General features: G+C 39.8%; 1 protein-coding gene across 2 annotated transcripts in view; it reads right to left on the reverse strand.

Moving 5' to 3' along the window:
* Nucleotides 1–16,485, reverse strand: part of mib1 (MIB E3 ubiquitin protein ligase 1) — a 151,204-nt gene that overhangs the window by 120,166 nt on the left and 14,553 nt on the right. For both annotated transcript variants that reach the window (XM_072571274.1, XM_072571273.1), the window contains exons 2-3: nucleotides 13,974–14,145; nucleotides 8,561–8,690 (exon numbers count right to left, since the gene is read on the reverse strand). In XM_072571274.1, coding sequence (XP_072427375.1) covers nucleotides 8,561–8,690; nucleotides 13,974–14,145 — 302 coding nt within the window. The remainder of the gene's footprint in view (nucleotides 1–8,560; nucleotides 8,691–13,973; nucleotides 14,146–16,485) is intronic.

Genomic DNA, 16,485 nt, shown 5'->3' on the forward strand with positions numbered 1-16,485 from the left:
TGGGTAACGTTTCTCTACGGTGGCCCTCTCGCGGCAGTCATCACCAATGGGGTACGATCAAGCAATTTTAATATTTTTAGGGGCGGCCAGCAGGGCTGTCCCATTTCACCATTGCTTTTTACGTTGGTGATTGAACCATTGGCGGAGGCCATTCATGGGGATCGCTATATACCAGCTCCAGAAGTGGGGTCAAAATTACATAAGATTTCGTTTTATGCAGATGATGTCCTAATTTTTTTGACAAATCCAGCAGTTTTAGAGCCTCGCCAGATACAAAGCATTCGCAAGTTTGGTGCTTTTGTGGGGTACAAGATTAATTTTGTGGGGTACAAGATAAATCAGAAGCCATGCCTATGGGTGGTCTTATGAAGGAGCCAACTCTTGAGGGCAACTATCGATTCCCATTTAGGTGGTCACAGGGGGATTTTGTGTATTGGGGCATATTCATTACTCCAGTTCTGGATCGGCTGTTCAAAGCCAATTAAACAAGATCGCCAAAGATAGGAAGCACTTCCAGTCTCGTGGTTGGGTCTGAAAGTGCTTAACAAGATTAATATTCTCCCCTGTTTGCTATACTCTATACAGATAGTCCCCCTGATTTTCAATAAGCAAACACTCAGGAGGCTGAATGGCTGGTTCAGCTCATTTATTTGGCATCGTAAGCGGGCCCACATTAAATAAGCCCAACTGCAATTGCCTCACAGCTTGGAGCAAGTGGATCTTCCAGACATTAAGAATTACCAATTAAGCTTGCTTTTGACCTATGTGAGTGATTGGGTTTGTGGACATTCTCTTTCAATATGGCTAAATATCAAAGTCTCCCAGGCAAGGTGCTCCCTTATCAGTTTCCTGTTTTTGGACAAAACGAAGACAGTTAGGGAATATTGCCATAACCAATAGTCATCAATACTGTTAAAAGCATGGAGGGCAATTCGGCAGAGGGAAGGCAATATTGGCAAAACATCTTTGTTTCCACCTTTAGTGGGTATGCTGGGTTTTCAACGGGGGATGATAGATTCAGGATTTAAACATTGGGCAGCTACGGGTGTGCCTTGCACAGGCGACTTATTTGAGGGAGATGTAATGATGTCTTTCGAACAGTTAATAGAAGTACGAGTTATCTAATACAGACCGCTTTCATTTTTTTCAAGTTAGGGATCTTATTCAAAAAAAAGTCACACTTTTGACTGATCGCTACAAATCCGACATGCAAAGTGCTAAGAGTACACTTGCTGTCAGTACTTTATATCATCAATTGGGGGGTGCCACCTCAGATGAGTTTGATTGATTCTGCAGGATGTGGGTGAGAGCTGGGTGTTGAAGTCTCCTCAGAGGCAAGGAACGATATTTGAGATAATGCAAAGAAGATATCAAGTTGCAATAGGACCCATGCTTTACAGTTGAAGATTCTCCACAGGGTCCACTTGGCTCTGGGCAGTTTGTCAAAATTTAAAGCAGGGGTATCTTCAGCAGGTCCCAAGCGCAAGGTCTGCACGGGCACTCTTACCCATTGTCTCTGGTCTTGCGATAGGCTTCAAACATATTGGAGTGCTGTGGTGGGCGCAATGGAAAGGATTTTGGGTGTGAGGGTGGAGAAGGCTTGCCCACTGTATTTCCTGCAGACACGCATAAGTTTAAACTTTTCAATATCCTCGCGTTCTGTGCAAGAAAGAATGTCTTGGATATCCAAAAATTCTCCGGCCTGTCAGGTTGGCGGAAGATTGTTATGGAGCATATTCCTTTGGATTTTCTCACAAATATGGTACACCACAAAACTGAGAATTTTTACAAGACATAGCCAAACTTTTTGGAATACCTTGATACAAATTTATCTGCCACACTAAAAAAGGCTTTTATGTAGCCATAACGAATGTGTTTTATGAGCCCAATATCTAGGGAGGAGGAACTGTGAACGTATGAGTGTTTTGTTTGGCTGGGCTGAGTTATTACTATTTATTAGTTTGTTGTTGTTTATTTATTTATTAGTTAAATAGCCAGTTTGGGGTTTTTTCATTCTATACTTTTCTATATATGTTTATACATGTGTACATGAGGGTGGATTGGGGATTTATTTTGGGTTTTTTTGCACTGTTTAAAATTGTACTGTTTTGTACTTTTTGTAATATTAAAAAAATCTATTTTTTCAATAAAAATATATTTTTAAAAAGCAGATGCTCGAGAGAGAAAAACCACGAAAGTTGGGTGGGTAGTCACTAGTCATCAGCTGTCAGATCACTTCAATAAGAGGAATGTCTCAACAGAAAAATTGCTGAAGGTTCACGAAGAAAGATGTTTCATCATGTACTGGTGGGAATATGTTGCGCACGACAGTGTGTGGGGAACCTTTGAATGGCTGCCTGGCGGTGCAGCTCAGAGAGAGCATTGTTTTTTTATAAATCTGTAGTCTAGAACAAACATTAACTTCCGCCTTGAGATTTTTCTACCTATGGAATTTTTTATGAATACAACTTGTTTTCTTAAAAGAAAGGGAGCCTGTGAGAGTTGTAAGGGTCAAACAGATCAGCTACAGAATTTACAGAGTTGGTGATACGTAGTCTATTTAAAAGTGCATTTTACCCCAGAGTGCTTCTGGATAGGGAAGAGAAAAACAGAAATTAATGTTTGCTCAAGACTACAGATATATAAAATCCAATGCTCCCTCAAAACTCCACAGCCAAGCAGCCACTCAAAGGTTTCTCATTCACTGCTCGTGCACAACATAGTGACATCTGCTTTCAGAAGTTGCTCCACACAGAGCAAACAATAAAACTAGAGGGCAAAATGAATAAAACCTTTATAAATCTCATGTCTTTTCATGCCTAATTCAATATACTGACAGCGGTATATATAACAATTCTGAGGTTTTGTAAATCTTCATTCAAAAATGTGGATACCATATACCATAAGAATTGAGAAAAGCCAGTCTTTTTGTTCATGTAAATATACATTCATTAAATTTGCACAAAGTTAACAAATTCAACCCTGAGGCACAATAAGATAAACTTGCTGTTTGTGACACACTTCAGACATGCACATCAGACAAATTTGCACAACTGAAGCATATAGTTATTAATGTAATGTCCTTTCTGCTGTTGCCAGAAGTAAAGATGTATAATACTTATGCTCAAATGCTTTATGGCAAGAAGATTGCTGATGATTGAGAGTGATGGTGAAGGATATGCAAGAGCTTAATATGTTCATATAAAGTTAGCTCACAAGGATCTGAGTCTATTGAAAGAAATCTTAATTGTCAAAACCACAATAAGGTTTCAACTTCATTTTGGCTTCAATTCCGCATTCCTGCCTACCACAATCAGATCAGCCATTACCTTACAAAGCAATTCAACAGACTAGAGGAGCCAAATGGCCTACTATGCTCCTAAGGAAAGTGCCAGGCATCACATTCCACATGTAATTCGATTGGTCAAACTACTCTTCTTGAAGCAAAACACACCTTATTCACATGTATAGTTAAAAGACAACAAAAGGAAGAAAGAAATTGGAATAACTTAATTCTATTGGAAAACTTATCAGAATAACAAGATTATTTAACCATTAAACAGTAATTGTTCCAATATAGTAACACACTATGATCACATGCTTGGCAAAGGGAAATTCAGTAAATTAGCTTGTCTCACATACAATTTAAGCAGCAGGAAGACAACTCCTGCCTTTCGCCATAACAGACAAAGGAAAAACAGCTTCCAAATCAAGCATCAAAACCCCAGCAACAACTACTGCTGGAAACAGTAAGACTAAAAATCCTGATTCTGTGGGAGTTTGAGCTGGCCCATTCAGGCTGCTTCTATTGTTCCAACTTAAAAAAAACCCAAGGCCTCACAAGTTGTTTATTTTATTGGCTCTGAACAGACTGCTTATTATCACTCAACCTTGCATTGTTAGAAAAAAGACAGAATGCACATGTTAAAACCACAGTATCATCACATTATATTCATGTGCAATGATAGCACAATGAATCCAAAACAAATTAACTGTGACGATTATCCTCATACTTTCTCCTGCAAGAATATAAATCACTCTGCTCCTCCAATAGTGCAAAATCCACTTTCATCTTCTGGCTATAATTAATGACAGCAAAATAAAGTTTAAGCAGAGGAATTCAAGAGAAAACAATTTTTTGAAGCTTGACCTAAATTCTAGAGATCAGATTTTACAGTCTGACTATAGAAGGGGCAAAATTCTGACAGTAATCTAAAGAGGCGAGTGGTAAATTGCTGGAGAACTTTGGAGAAAATCCAGGCACAATGTTTTGCAAGACAGGAACTTCCCCCTCACCAAATTAATGCACTCAAGCTTAAAACAAAATACAATCAGAAGTACAGAATAATTAAGCATGCAGAATGAGAACAATTAGCCAATCAAAGCAGTGTTAATAACCCTACTCTTTCAAAAAGATAGTACCTGGAACTGTGCCCTCAAAGCTGTAAGCTGAAGAGCTATGGTTAATATGTAGGAAGATGGGATTAGAAAGGGCATCTAGCTGCCTATGGGTTGGCATGGACAAGGTGGGCCAAACTGCCCCCTTCTGTGCTGTAACATTTTTACAGTTTCTATGGTCACAAAAGTGTATCAGTTTAACCGCATCTTCCAGCTCTTCATCCATAGTTCTCTCAGTTAAAGCAGTATATCCATTTTTAAAAATAATTTCTGGGGATTTTCATTTCTCACAAACAAAGGCATATTGCAAATGCAGCAAGATGGCTCAGTGGTTAGTACTACTGCCTCTCAGCACCAGAGACCCGGGCACGATTCTCGCCTCAGGCAACTGTCACTGTGGAGTTTGCACATTGTCTCCATATCTGCATGGATTTCCTCTGGGTGCTCTGGCTTCTTCCCACAATCCAAAGATGTACAGGTTCGGTGAACTGGCCATAGTGCTCAGGGATGTGTAGATTAGTTGCATTAGTCAGGGATAAATGTAGAGTAATAGCAGAATGGGTCTGGGTGGGATACTCTTCAGAGGGTCTGTGTGGACAGTGTTGGGCCAAACGGCCTGTTTCCACAGAATCTAGGGATTCTATGATTCATCAAGTTCCAGAACTTCACCACCTTGACTGAAAAAAAACCTTTACTTTCATCTCATACACCTATAGTTCAGTTACTGACCCCCTCTAATAACAAATTGGTTTTTCCTATTCACTTCATCTAAACCTGTAGTGTGGTCTGCAGACCAACAATGATACTCCTAGCTCCTCTGATAGGCTGCAGGAGGATGATGTGGTCAATCACATTAAAGTCTGCAGACAGGTTGAGCAGTAGAAGGAGAGAACATTTACCTTTGTCAAATGCAAAGGATTGATTTATGATTTTGATTAATTCCCTGAATCTAAGGCCAAAATAGTCCCTCCATTTGTTATACTTAGCTAATGGCTATAAACGTTCTGAATACATGAAGAATTCTGTGAGCTCATTACCTTTTATGATCAGTTGTTAGATTAGTTAAAAAGCCTCAATTATTGCCCTCCTTTTTCTGTGCCTCAGCAATTATCCATCATATTTTCTTTATCTTTCTCAAACTGTTCAGAGGTCCTAAAAGGTACATCAGTATCCAACAATAGGATTATCCCTGGTTCCTCAGTTCAATATTTAAGGCTTCATTTGGTGCTGCTTCCAGCTGATGACTCCCCTTACAACTGGGAATTGTTCATGCAACTGAGGTTGTAAGAATCTCACACCCGTCTTTGTAAAATTGAAATCTACCCATCCCACCTGGAACCCAGTAAGCAGTAATATTCAGATGTCTTTCCTTTTCTTTCAGTCAATTTGCTGTGATTGCTTGATATCCTATCTCTGTGACCTCAGCTTACCTGCCTTTCTCACTCCACTCCTTGTCTTGCAAGGTATACCACAAATTACTGAATAGGACTCCAAATAGTACAACTGTACAGTTAGGTTCTACCTTCGCTGAAACTAGTTTTAAAGCCCCTCAAATCGAAAGGTCTTCCCGCGGCACCATGCCACTCAGTCACACACACTGTCCTTCTGTGTTGTATTCATTTGCACATGACACTAAGTGTAATTCAGAGATACTGCCTTTGAGATGCTAATTTTCAATTTCTTTCCTAGCTCCTTGAAATCTGCAGGGAAGGCCTTACCCCACTTTCAAGCCATGTCATTAGTACTACATGGGCTACGACCTTGTGTTGTCACTGCCCTTAATCCAAGAAAATTCAGCATACGTTCCGTGACAGCCCTGACATCAGGGAGTGAACGTACCATGCTCAAGTCATGTTTATTTCCATCACTACTCAATCCCATAACATAGCTGCTTGTTGACCTTCCTCTCCCCACTTTATACTATGCTGTTGACTTGGCTCTGATTGCTTTTTCCTGAGGAGCTATTACTTGATCAATTTTATCATATCAAATCATTTTCTTAAGAACTGAAAACCAGCTAGAGGGGGAAGTGCATTTGGGGACCCCTACCTTATCCATTCCTGCCTGGCTGTACAGCAGTCACCCTGTCTCTCTCTGCCTGTGGACCATGAAACTTACAAGGTAAAAAAACAAGGGCTGCAGACGCTGGAAACCAGATTCTAGATTAGAGTAGTGCTGGAAAAGCACAGTAATTCAGGCAGCATCCGAGGAGCAGGATGCTGCCTGAACTGCTGTGCTTTTCCAGCACCACTCTAATCATGAAACTTACAACCCTTATAACTCTGAGTTATCACATCAAACGTGGTTCAGAAAAGGATCGCTGATACAATTCAGAGGAGGAAAGAGCTGCCTTATGAGAAAAGGCTGAGCTCATCATCATTTGAAGTTTAAAAAGAATGCAGTTGAGGGAGCTTGATGGGGAGAGGTTGTTCCCCCTCCTGGGGCACTCTAGACTTAGAGGACATAGAGTAAGGAGCTGCCCAATTATGACAGTGTTGAGAAGGAACTTTTCACTGTGCATCACAAATCTATGACTTATGAATAGACTCAAAAGTTGTCAGGAAGACATGGAAAATGTACATGAGACCAAGATTAACCATGATCTTACTGAAAAGTAGAGCAGATCAAGGAATCTTATGTCCTACACCTCTCCCTATTTCTGATGGTCTTACAACGCTGAAACACTCTCTCTGCTCTCTCCTTCCTCCACCTCACCAGCCCCCACTGTGCAATCAACCAGCACGTACCCGACACATGGTGCATCTGTTCAGGACGGTGGCTTTCCACCGTCTTCTTGAGCAATTAGAGATGGGCAATAATTATCGGCTTCACCAGCAAACGCTCACCTCATTAACAAATAAGAAAAGAGAACTGTCATAATTCACTTGAGGCAACAAGCAGAAAAACTATTTGGACAAAGAGGAAGTTAAATAGGTGAGTCACGAAATACTTGCAATGGCTGCACATTGAAAGCAGAGAGGCCAGAAAAATTGACACCAGGAGATCTTTACAATGACACACCTGGATTCAATCCAAACATCTCACAACTGGCTCTGAAACAAATTATTTCTTTACCTGTAAATTGATAGCTATTACACTTTCAGCCTAATCACAAGTACTCCAGATCTATGTATTCTGCTCTAACTGAGGAGAAAACCACAAATAGATACAACACAAGCAGAAGCTCAGCACAAGCAAGTGCCATGGTTGGCCAAAGTCTAAAGGATTCTGAAACACCTGAGGCCAAAACATTGAGAGATTAAGTCAAGCCAGATACCCCCCCCCCCCCAACTGAGACGGTACACGCAGCGAAAGAATAGCAGATGGGTACTACTTAAATTACTCAAACGTAAAAGAATGAAAATCATTTCAAGTAAAAGGCAATAGCCAATTCAACAGATAAAGCTCAAGCAAATACACCAAATTAAGTGTCAGGCACCTGAAGATTCATCCTCTGAGAAAACAATTTTCAGCCTAACTTTGCTTTACTCCTAAGTAATTGAAGATAGCTTGAAAGGGCTCTAGTGGTGCATTGGTAGTGTCCTGACTGAGTTCAGGTCCCAATTGCTCCAGAGGTGTGTAACAACATTTCTGAACAGGTTGACAAAAAAGGTAATATTTTAGCCCCAGAAATGTGACATCTGAGGTGAGATTCTGTGAACTACCGTTTGTCACAGGCATATGACAGGTATATTCTGGATAAGATTTAAGACAGTTATATTGTGAAATGTAAAGAAAATTTTCAGTTTGATTTCGCAAGAGTAACATCACAACCCCTATCGGTCACCACCTCGAACCTCGCTGAAATCAAACAATAAAAAAAGGTACAAAGCAAATCATAACCTGACTTCTATATCTTAGTTTCTTTTTTCAAGAACTGTTCAAGGAGAATGCATCCAAAAATATTCAGTCAATTCATATTCATGCAATGCTTGTTGTACCACCATAAATCTTAACTGCTCTCATCAGTTACATTACAATTGATTTCCACATGTGGAAAATATGTCATAGCGTCAAGCAAACTGATATATCCACAATCATTCTGCTCCAACTCTAGTACTAACTCTTCAAGAAAAATGACGCCGCTTTCAAGTAAGCACATAATTCTTGCAACACTGACATAATCCAAACTGTTGAGCAGTCACCCAATCCAAACACTCACCTTTCCCCTACGTCCGTTGCCCCCATCCTGGTCCTCCCACTGCCAATCCACTCCACGTACCACTCGTGCACCTGCAAAAATCCCTCTTGCAGTTATCTTCTTTGACTTCCGTCGAGATTCCAGCAAAACTCTAATCAAAAGGAAAATGAAGATTAAATGCTTAAGAAATTTACATATTCTTAAGAAAATGTATATAGATCTCCATACAACCCATCCCTTCTTACTCCACTCGCCTTACTAAGCCACCCCATTATTTATCAAGGTCTTCTCTTTAGGTTTCCAGAGATCACAAACATAATTAAAATGCTGTTCAATGAGGCCAAATCCAAATTAATGTCATATCTGGCTCTTAATTTTAGCTTTCCTTGGCATCTTAAACTATGCCTTTTTCAAACAAGTCAGAAAAACACCCCTTTACTACCCTCTGTGTACGTCCAAACCAATTTTATATCTAACTTGCCATTTCACCATGGATTCTATACAACTCAATCTTCTGGACGTGCCTACCATATCAAATGCTTTGCAAAGTTTATGTAAACAACATCCACTGTCCTATCCTCGTCAATCAGTTTGTCACTTCCTCAAAAAATTTAATCAAGTATGAGACAAGACCTCCCCCGCATATTGCCATGCAGAAAATCCCCAACAGCAAGTTTGCAGATGACGTAAAAGTTTGTGGAGTTATGGATCGTGAGGCAGATTATCAAAGGATGCAGCAGGATATATATCTACTGTAAAGTTGGGCAGAAAAATTGCAGATGTAGCTTAATTTAGACAAACGTGAGGTTATGCATTTTAGGAAGTCAAATGCAAGAGGAAAGTATACTGTAAGTGGCAGGACCTGTGGAGTATTGATATACAAATGGATCTAGGGGCTCAAGTCCATATCTCCCTAAAAGTGGCAAGACAAGTAGATAAGGTGAAGGAGTATCTGGATTAGTGGTGCTGGAAGAGCACAGCAGTTCAGGCAGCATTCAAGGAGCAGCGAAATCGACGTTTCAGGCAAAAGCCCTTCATCAGGATGAAGGGCTTTTGCCCGAAACGTCGATTTCGAAGCTCCTTAGATGCTGCCTGAACTGCTGTGCTCTTCCAGCACCACTAATCCAGAATCTGGTTTCCAGCATCTGCAGTCATTGTTTTTACCAAGGTGAAGGAGTATGACATTCTTGGTTTCATTAGTTGGGGCAAGTCATGTTGCAGCTGTATAAGACTTTAGTTAGGGCACATTTTGAGTCGTGTGCAGTTCTGGTTGCCACAATGCAGGAAGAATGTGGAGAATTTGGTTAAGGTGCAAAAGAGGTTTATCAAGATGTTGCCTGGATTGGAGTGTATTTGCTTTAAGGAGAGTTTGGACAAACTTGGATTGCTTTCCCTTGAGCATCAGAGGCTGAGGGGCGACCTGACAGTAGTATGTAAAATTAGGAGGGGCATGGATAGGGCGGATAGTTGGGACTCTTTTTCCAAGATTGGAAATGTCAAATACCAGGTGGCATAGGTTTAAATTGACAGGTTTAAAGGAGTCAGAGTTATACAGCATGAATCAGACCCTTCAGTCCAACTCACCCATGCCGATCAAGTTTTCCAAACTAAACTAGTTCCATTTGCCTGCGTTTGGCCCATATCCCTGTAAGCCTTACCTATGCATGCATCTTGGAGAAAGTGAGGTTTGCAGATGCTGGACCTTAGAGTGAGATTCAGATTCCTGATGAAGGGCGTATGCCCGAATCGTCGATTCTCGGATACTGCCTGACCTGCTATGCACTACACTACGAATACATCTGGCCAATGTCATTTCCATGTGGTAACTATACTTGCATCTAGCACTTCCTCTGGCAATTCATTCCACATACAAACCACTGTGAGAGAGAAAAAGCTGCCCGAGGTCCCTTTTAAATCTTTCTCCTCTCATCTTAAAGTTATGCCGTCTAGTTTTGAACTCCTGCACCCTTGGGAAAAAATCTTCACTATTCACCTTATTTATGTCCCTCGTGATTTTATAAAACTCTATAAGGTTACCCCTCAACCTCACGAACATTCTGTACAGCTGCAGTATGACATTCCAACTCTTACACTCAGTGCTCTGACCAATGAAGGCAGCATGCCAAACGCCTTCTTCATCACCCTGTCTACCTGTGACACCACTTTCAAGGGACTATATACCTGAACCTCTAGGTCTCTCTGCATAAAAACACTCCCTAGGGCCCTGACACTAATTAAGTCCTGCCCTGGTTTGTCTTACCAAAGTGCAACATCTCACATTTATCTCAAGTAAACTGCATCTGCCATTCCTTGGCTCACTGGCGCTGGTGATCAAGATCCCGTTGTACTCTCAGATAACCTTCTTCATTGTCCATCACACCACCAATCTTGGTGTCATCCACACGCTTCCTATATTCTCATCCAAATCGCTTATATAAATAGCAAACAACAGTGCACCCAACCGATCTCTGCGGAACATCGCGAGTCACAGGCCTCCAGTCCAAAACCCAATATTCCATCACCAGCCTCCTACCATCAAGCCAATTTTGTATCCAATTGGCAAGCTCTCCCTCGATACTATGTGAACCAACTTTACTAACCAATCTCCCGTGCACAATCTTGTCAAACACCTACTGTTCTGCCCTTATTATTCTCCCAGCACAGGTCCTCAGAAACCTCAAGCGAGTCTGAGAGACACGAATTCCCAAAGAGATGTACATGGAAAGCTTTTTCACATGGAGGTGGGCAGATGCCTGGAATGTGCTGCCAGGGGAGGAGGGAGAAGCAAAGGCTATAGCAATGTTTAGAGGCATTTACACAGACACATGAACCGGAAGGAAATGGAGGGATGTGGACCAGGTGCAGGCAGATGGGATTAGTTTAGAATGGCGTCAGGGCCGGTTTCTCTACTGTCTGTTCTATATTATAACTAGGATATTTTTTCCGTGAAACTTCCTTCCTTTTTGACACTACTTTGCAATTTGCTATTACACAGCTTCCTAAAAGCCATTCATTGAAAGAGAAGGAAGATCATATGCAACAGTCATGTTCAAGTCCTCTGGTATCTCCAACAGCCAAATATTTCAAGGAATGACATTTACATTTGAACTACCACTTTATTACTTGTTTCTTACCCTGCCCAGGAGCTCTGCTTTTGCAGGTAGGAGTTCCAACCCACGTGTCTCCATTAATGAGGAGTGCACTTAATATGCAATTTTTCAATCACAGTATAGATTCATCATTGGAAGCCTTTCTATTTTCACAGCAGTAGCTGCTGTATTCCAGGGTTTAAAGTTAGCAGAAGCATTTTCACAAATTACAGACAGAAGTTGAGTGGGTCAGTAATTGATTGGGTTTTGTGGCAGGTGGGTTCAGGGAGCAGAAGGAGGAGTCAGACTGCACAATTATACACTAGGGGGAGGGATGTGCGTATGCATGTGTCAGGAGTGAGTCAGGAAGGTTAGTTTTATCGTTGCCAGAAGTTACGACAGGTTTTAATCTCTAACATTTCCAGCGTATGTGAGTATAAACCCTTTGAAGTGTTTAACTCCTAAGTCAGGTGAGAGGCTGTTTCAGAGGGTTTCAGATGCTGGGTAATTGCCCATTGGAAGTTTAAACTTTCCAGTGGCTGAGGTGCAACTTGAAGGAAATTAGAGTTGAGGCCTTTACAAACTATGTACATCAACTAGTTGGTTTAGAAAGGCACCACATCATTTAAAAAAAAAGTCATCCAGCAAAAATTAACATGGTGTCAAAACAGACGTGTTGTATAAAAACTAGGAAATACTGACACCTTGACAGTCACATCTCAAAAACCTAGACGCGAATATGAGCTAAGACAAAATAACTGAATGCTAAGGTCACCATGCTTTCCTTGATTTTGCCAGCCATCAGCAACAAAACAATTCAGAGCTGATCAGAGTTGGATCATGAGAAGCTACAGATTGAAAATTTGACCTGGCTTGGGCATTAAGATTAAATCGCATATTTCGTCAATGTGTTATTCAAATAATAGCAAGGTAACAAATGGGTGAAATCAGATTCCAAAGGCTTTGCTGTGCATCAAAGTGGGAATTGTCCAACCACAGGAATTGTATTATATATTGCATTCACTGACAAGACAATATATAGATCATAACTACATTTACCGAGGGTGCAATGATAATGCTTTTTATTTTTACTGCTCAGGCATAAGCATGCATTAAATCTTACGCATTCAGATTAAAACAGATCTTTTTGGTGACAGTTGTTCTATAACTTCATATCAATTTGAAATATGAAAATGTGTTAAAAAGGTGAATTAACTCTGATCCCCTGAATCCAAATAAAATGACGTGCTCAAGTGGACCATATTTCTTCAACAAGTGATGGACTGGATGCATTAATCCTGGACTCTTGTACACAGAACAGGTTGACAGGCCAATTTTAAGTCTTAGCCAGGGGCAATAACAATTCATTTAAAAAGCAGGTACCCACTTCATTACGAAGAACTTCTATATGGATACTAGGTAAGTTAATTTAACATAGTATATCACACATTTTTAGCAATGTCAACTAAAATGAAACTTCAGTTGGTTTACCAATATATTTTAGAATGAATGCCACAATAGGATAGCAACATACCAAGATCTACAATGACAATGTATGCAAGTAATTTCTGAAAAAGGACAATTTTTTAAAAATATGAATTACTGCTGATATTTCAGATCATCACCTGGGTGAGAAGTCAGTTGCACTAATAACTCTGACCAACAGTACACACAGCTTTCACATTAAGCATCATCACATCAGATACAGTTGCTGGATCAAAATCCTGGAATTCCTTCCCAAATGGCATTGCAGGTTTACCCATTGCAAATGGACTGCAGTTCAAGAATGTAGCTTACTACCACTTTCTCAACAGCAATTAGGGATAGGCAATAAATGGCATCCCAATACCTGAATGAATCAAATACCTAAGTAGACATTATCTGTATGCAAACATAATTAATGAGTATTGACAACTTATGCAACAAGAAATGGAAGGTCACATCAGAGTTGACCTCAAACCTGTCTCATCCAACATGTGCATACTACAAATATAGTGGATAAATGTTGACAAGGTGTACAAATATTTGGTCAGTATTCCCCTCCCCTAACCAAAGGTCACTAAAGCTGAATATAAGGGCCAAATCACCAACTTTAATACCAACTAAGGTCTGCCAACTTAACATGTCAGCGATCAAACCTTGGACACTGGTATACAATAGTCACTCACTAAATAAACTCATCAAGTAATAATCAAACTATTCCACTCATTTCAGTACAAAAATAATGCTATGATCTAACCATCAAACCACGTTTACAGAATGCTGAATTGCATGGCAAGAAAATTATCAGAGTAAACAGTAAAGGTTCCTACAGTAAAGGACCCATAATCCTTCTGTAAACTTACCTCTCACTACCAGGAATGGTGATCCTATAGAACCTGTGCCTCAGATGGTGCTTATCGCCATGGTAGCAAACTGTACAAAGGTCATAATTAGTACATTCTGCACACTTCCAACGAATGCCAATAATTGGTTGCTGACGACACGTATCACACATTGTCCCATCATGTTTGATCCCTTTTGTTTAAAAGAAATAAAAGGAAGTTAGCAAAATTTCAGTGTAAATTAAGAAAATTTGTCTAGTCCTATGTCCAAGTGTCCAGAAACACTTTATTGGACCTGATGGTTCTCCTCATGAATAGGACGACAGTAAAATAAGCAGTTCATTGAGCCCTTCAAGCCACTCAATAAGGTCTGAAAGGATCTCAAATGTTTTGCAACCCTTAGCATCCTCAACTAAAAAGAATCTAGGAATTGGTTTTAATTCAATTAGAATTGTGCTCATCATCCTTCCATCAATAAGCAAGGAACACAAGACAATGCTCGTAACTTAACCCTTCTTGTCACAACTGCATTCTGCACAACACAGACTTGTAAATCCTTTATGAGATGCAGTACCCAGAATGCAATACAATACTCCAGATAAGATCGGAGACTAGTACCGTTGTAGCATAACATCTATCCCTTTTTTATTCTGATCCTTATGAGATGAGCACAAACAGTCCAACAACATTTTAAACTTTCTGTTTTGGAATCTGTCCAATAGCTTTTGGTGACTTTTATACATGAACATCTCAATCTCAAGGACCCTCAGTTCGCATCTGCTCATTATTTAGAAGTATTGGTCAGGATGCGTCCAAAGTGACTGATCACACATTTTGCTTGCACGGAATTGCATCTGCCAGTCCACTTAATCTATCAACCACACCATGGAATGTTCCAATACTTGGTACATTATTGACTGTATCACACAACTAACTAATTCATATTTAGTAATCAAATATAAGAAAAACCATTGGTCCCAAAACATACCATTAGGTGGATGATTAGTTATATCCTATAATTTAAGTACATACTCATTATTGCGACTCTATCAGCTGAACCCCCACTAATTTCACACCCCGAACCAAAAGGATACCCCAAATCAACATACTCTACTGTTTGTTAACAGGGTCACAACAGTAGTGTTAACAGTGTAAACAGTTCTGAAGAACAGTTCAAAATAGTAACTATTTCTCTCCATAGATTCAGCCAGACCTGCTGAGTTCCTCCAGCATTCTCCTTGTTTGATTCAGATTTGCAGCATCCAGACAAATGTACTTTTATCATTTACCAGCTGACCTCCTCAAAAAAGTAGTCATGGTCTGTTCAGTCACACTGTCCCAAATAAAAACATCTTAGCAACTTTCCCACAATTTTCTCCTCATCAAACAGGCCCATAAATTTATTAGTTTATCTCTTACCCTTCTTAAATAGTGGTGTCTGTACTGAAAACATTTACCAAGTCCAGGAATGGAATGGAAAGGAAATTAACCAGAAAGAACTCATGGGAATATCAGTTCCCAGGATTTCTATTTCTATTACTATCCAATCCCTCCAACTAGTAAAAGTAGAATTTAAATCACAAGCCATATATTACAGCACTTGCTTATTTCAAGCTACCTTTCACAAAGATTGCACAAACAAAAAAAAGAAAAATAAGAAAGCACAGATTTAGGCCCAATCATGTTTGACGTTATACCATTTGAGACATTAGTTAGTTATGCAGAATCCGACGAAAAGTGTGGTGGTGAACTGGGTTTGTTTCCACTGCAGAAACTCAACCCAGTTCTTTCAGATGTTATTTACAAAGAATTGTCCAGATTTTTGTAAAGTACACTTCAATAATGAAAAATTAAACAATTCATTTAAGTTAAATTCTAATCGCAAAGCAAACAAATTGATTAATACTAGAGGTAAGTTGGAGATGAGAAGAAACTTTGGGAGGATGGAGGAATAAACAATTTTGCACTTCCAACTTAAATAAATGTAGTTTTCAGAATAAGAGATTACTAAAATTGGATGCATTTCTGGAGTCAGAAGTGCAGTTCTGGTTAACGCCACCTAAAAGCAGGTTTGATATCTCTCATGTTATCAATTACTGATTCTAGTCCACAAGTCAAGAATCTTTTTCCCCCTGTGCGGAGGATTGATATTAACATAAAGCCTGCTCAATCTAGGTAGGAAGCCAATGAAAATATCATCCAAGGACAGAGTTTCAACCAAGGCACAATATTGCAGTTTGAAAATCCTAACTCAGACTAAATTTCCCACAATATGCAAAACTTTATAAGTAGGTTTTCCAGGAAGCAGTTCTTTGCATTGATACCATCCAGAATATCATGGCAATGAAGTGGTTTACAAAAGCTTTTGATGAATTGGAAGTCAGTAACGATAAAAGATCAGGAAAACATATCTTCAGATAGAGTAATGGAAGAGTAAAGTTAGATGCAAACTCTGGACTTTACACTCAATTAGGTATTCAGACGGAAGGGTAAAGAAATTTCACCTGTCTTACAAACTTCATCTGCAGATATT

This window comes from Chiloscyllium punctatum, chromosome 5 (genome assembly GCF_047496795.1).
Source record: "Chiloscyllium punctatum isolate Juve2018m chromosome 5, sChiPun1.3, whole genome shotgun sequence".
NCBI classification, from domain to species: Eukaryota; Metazoa; Chordata; class Chondrichthyes; order Orectolobiformes; family Hemiscylliidae; genus Chiloscyllium; species Chiloscyllium punctatum.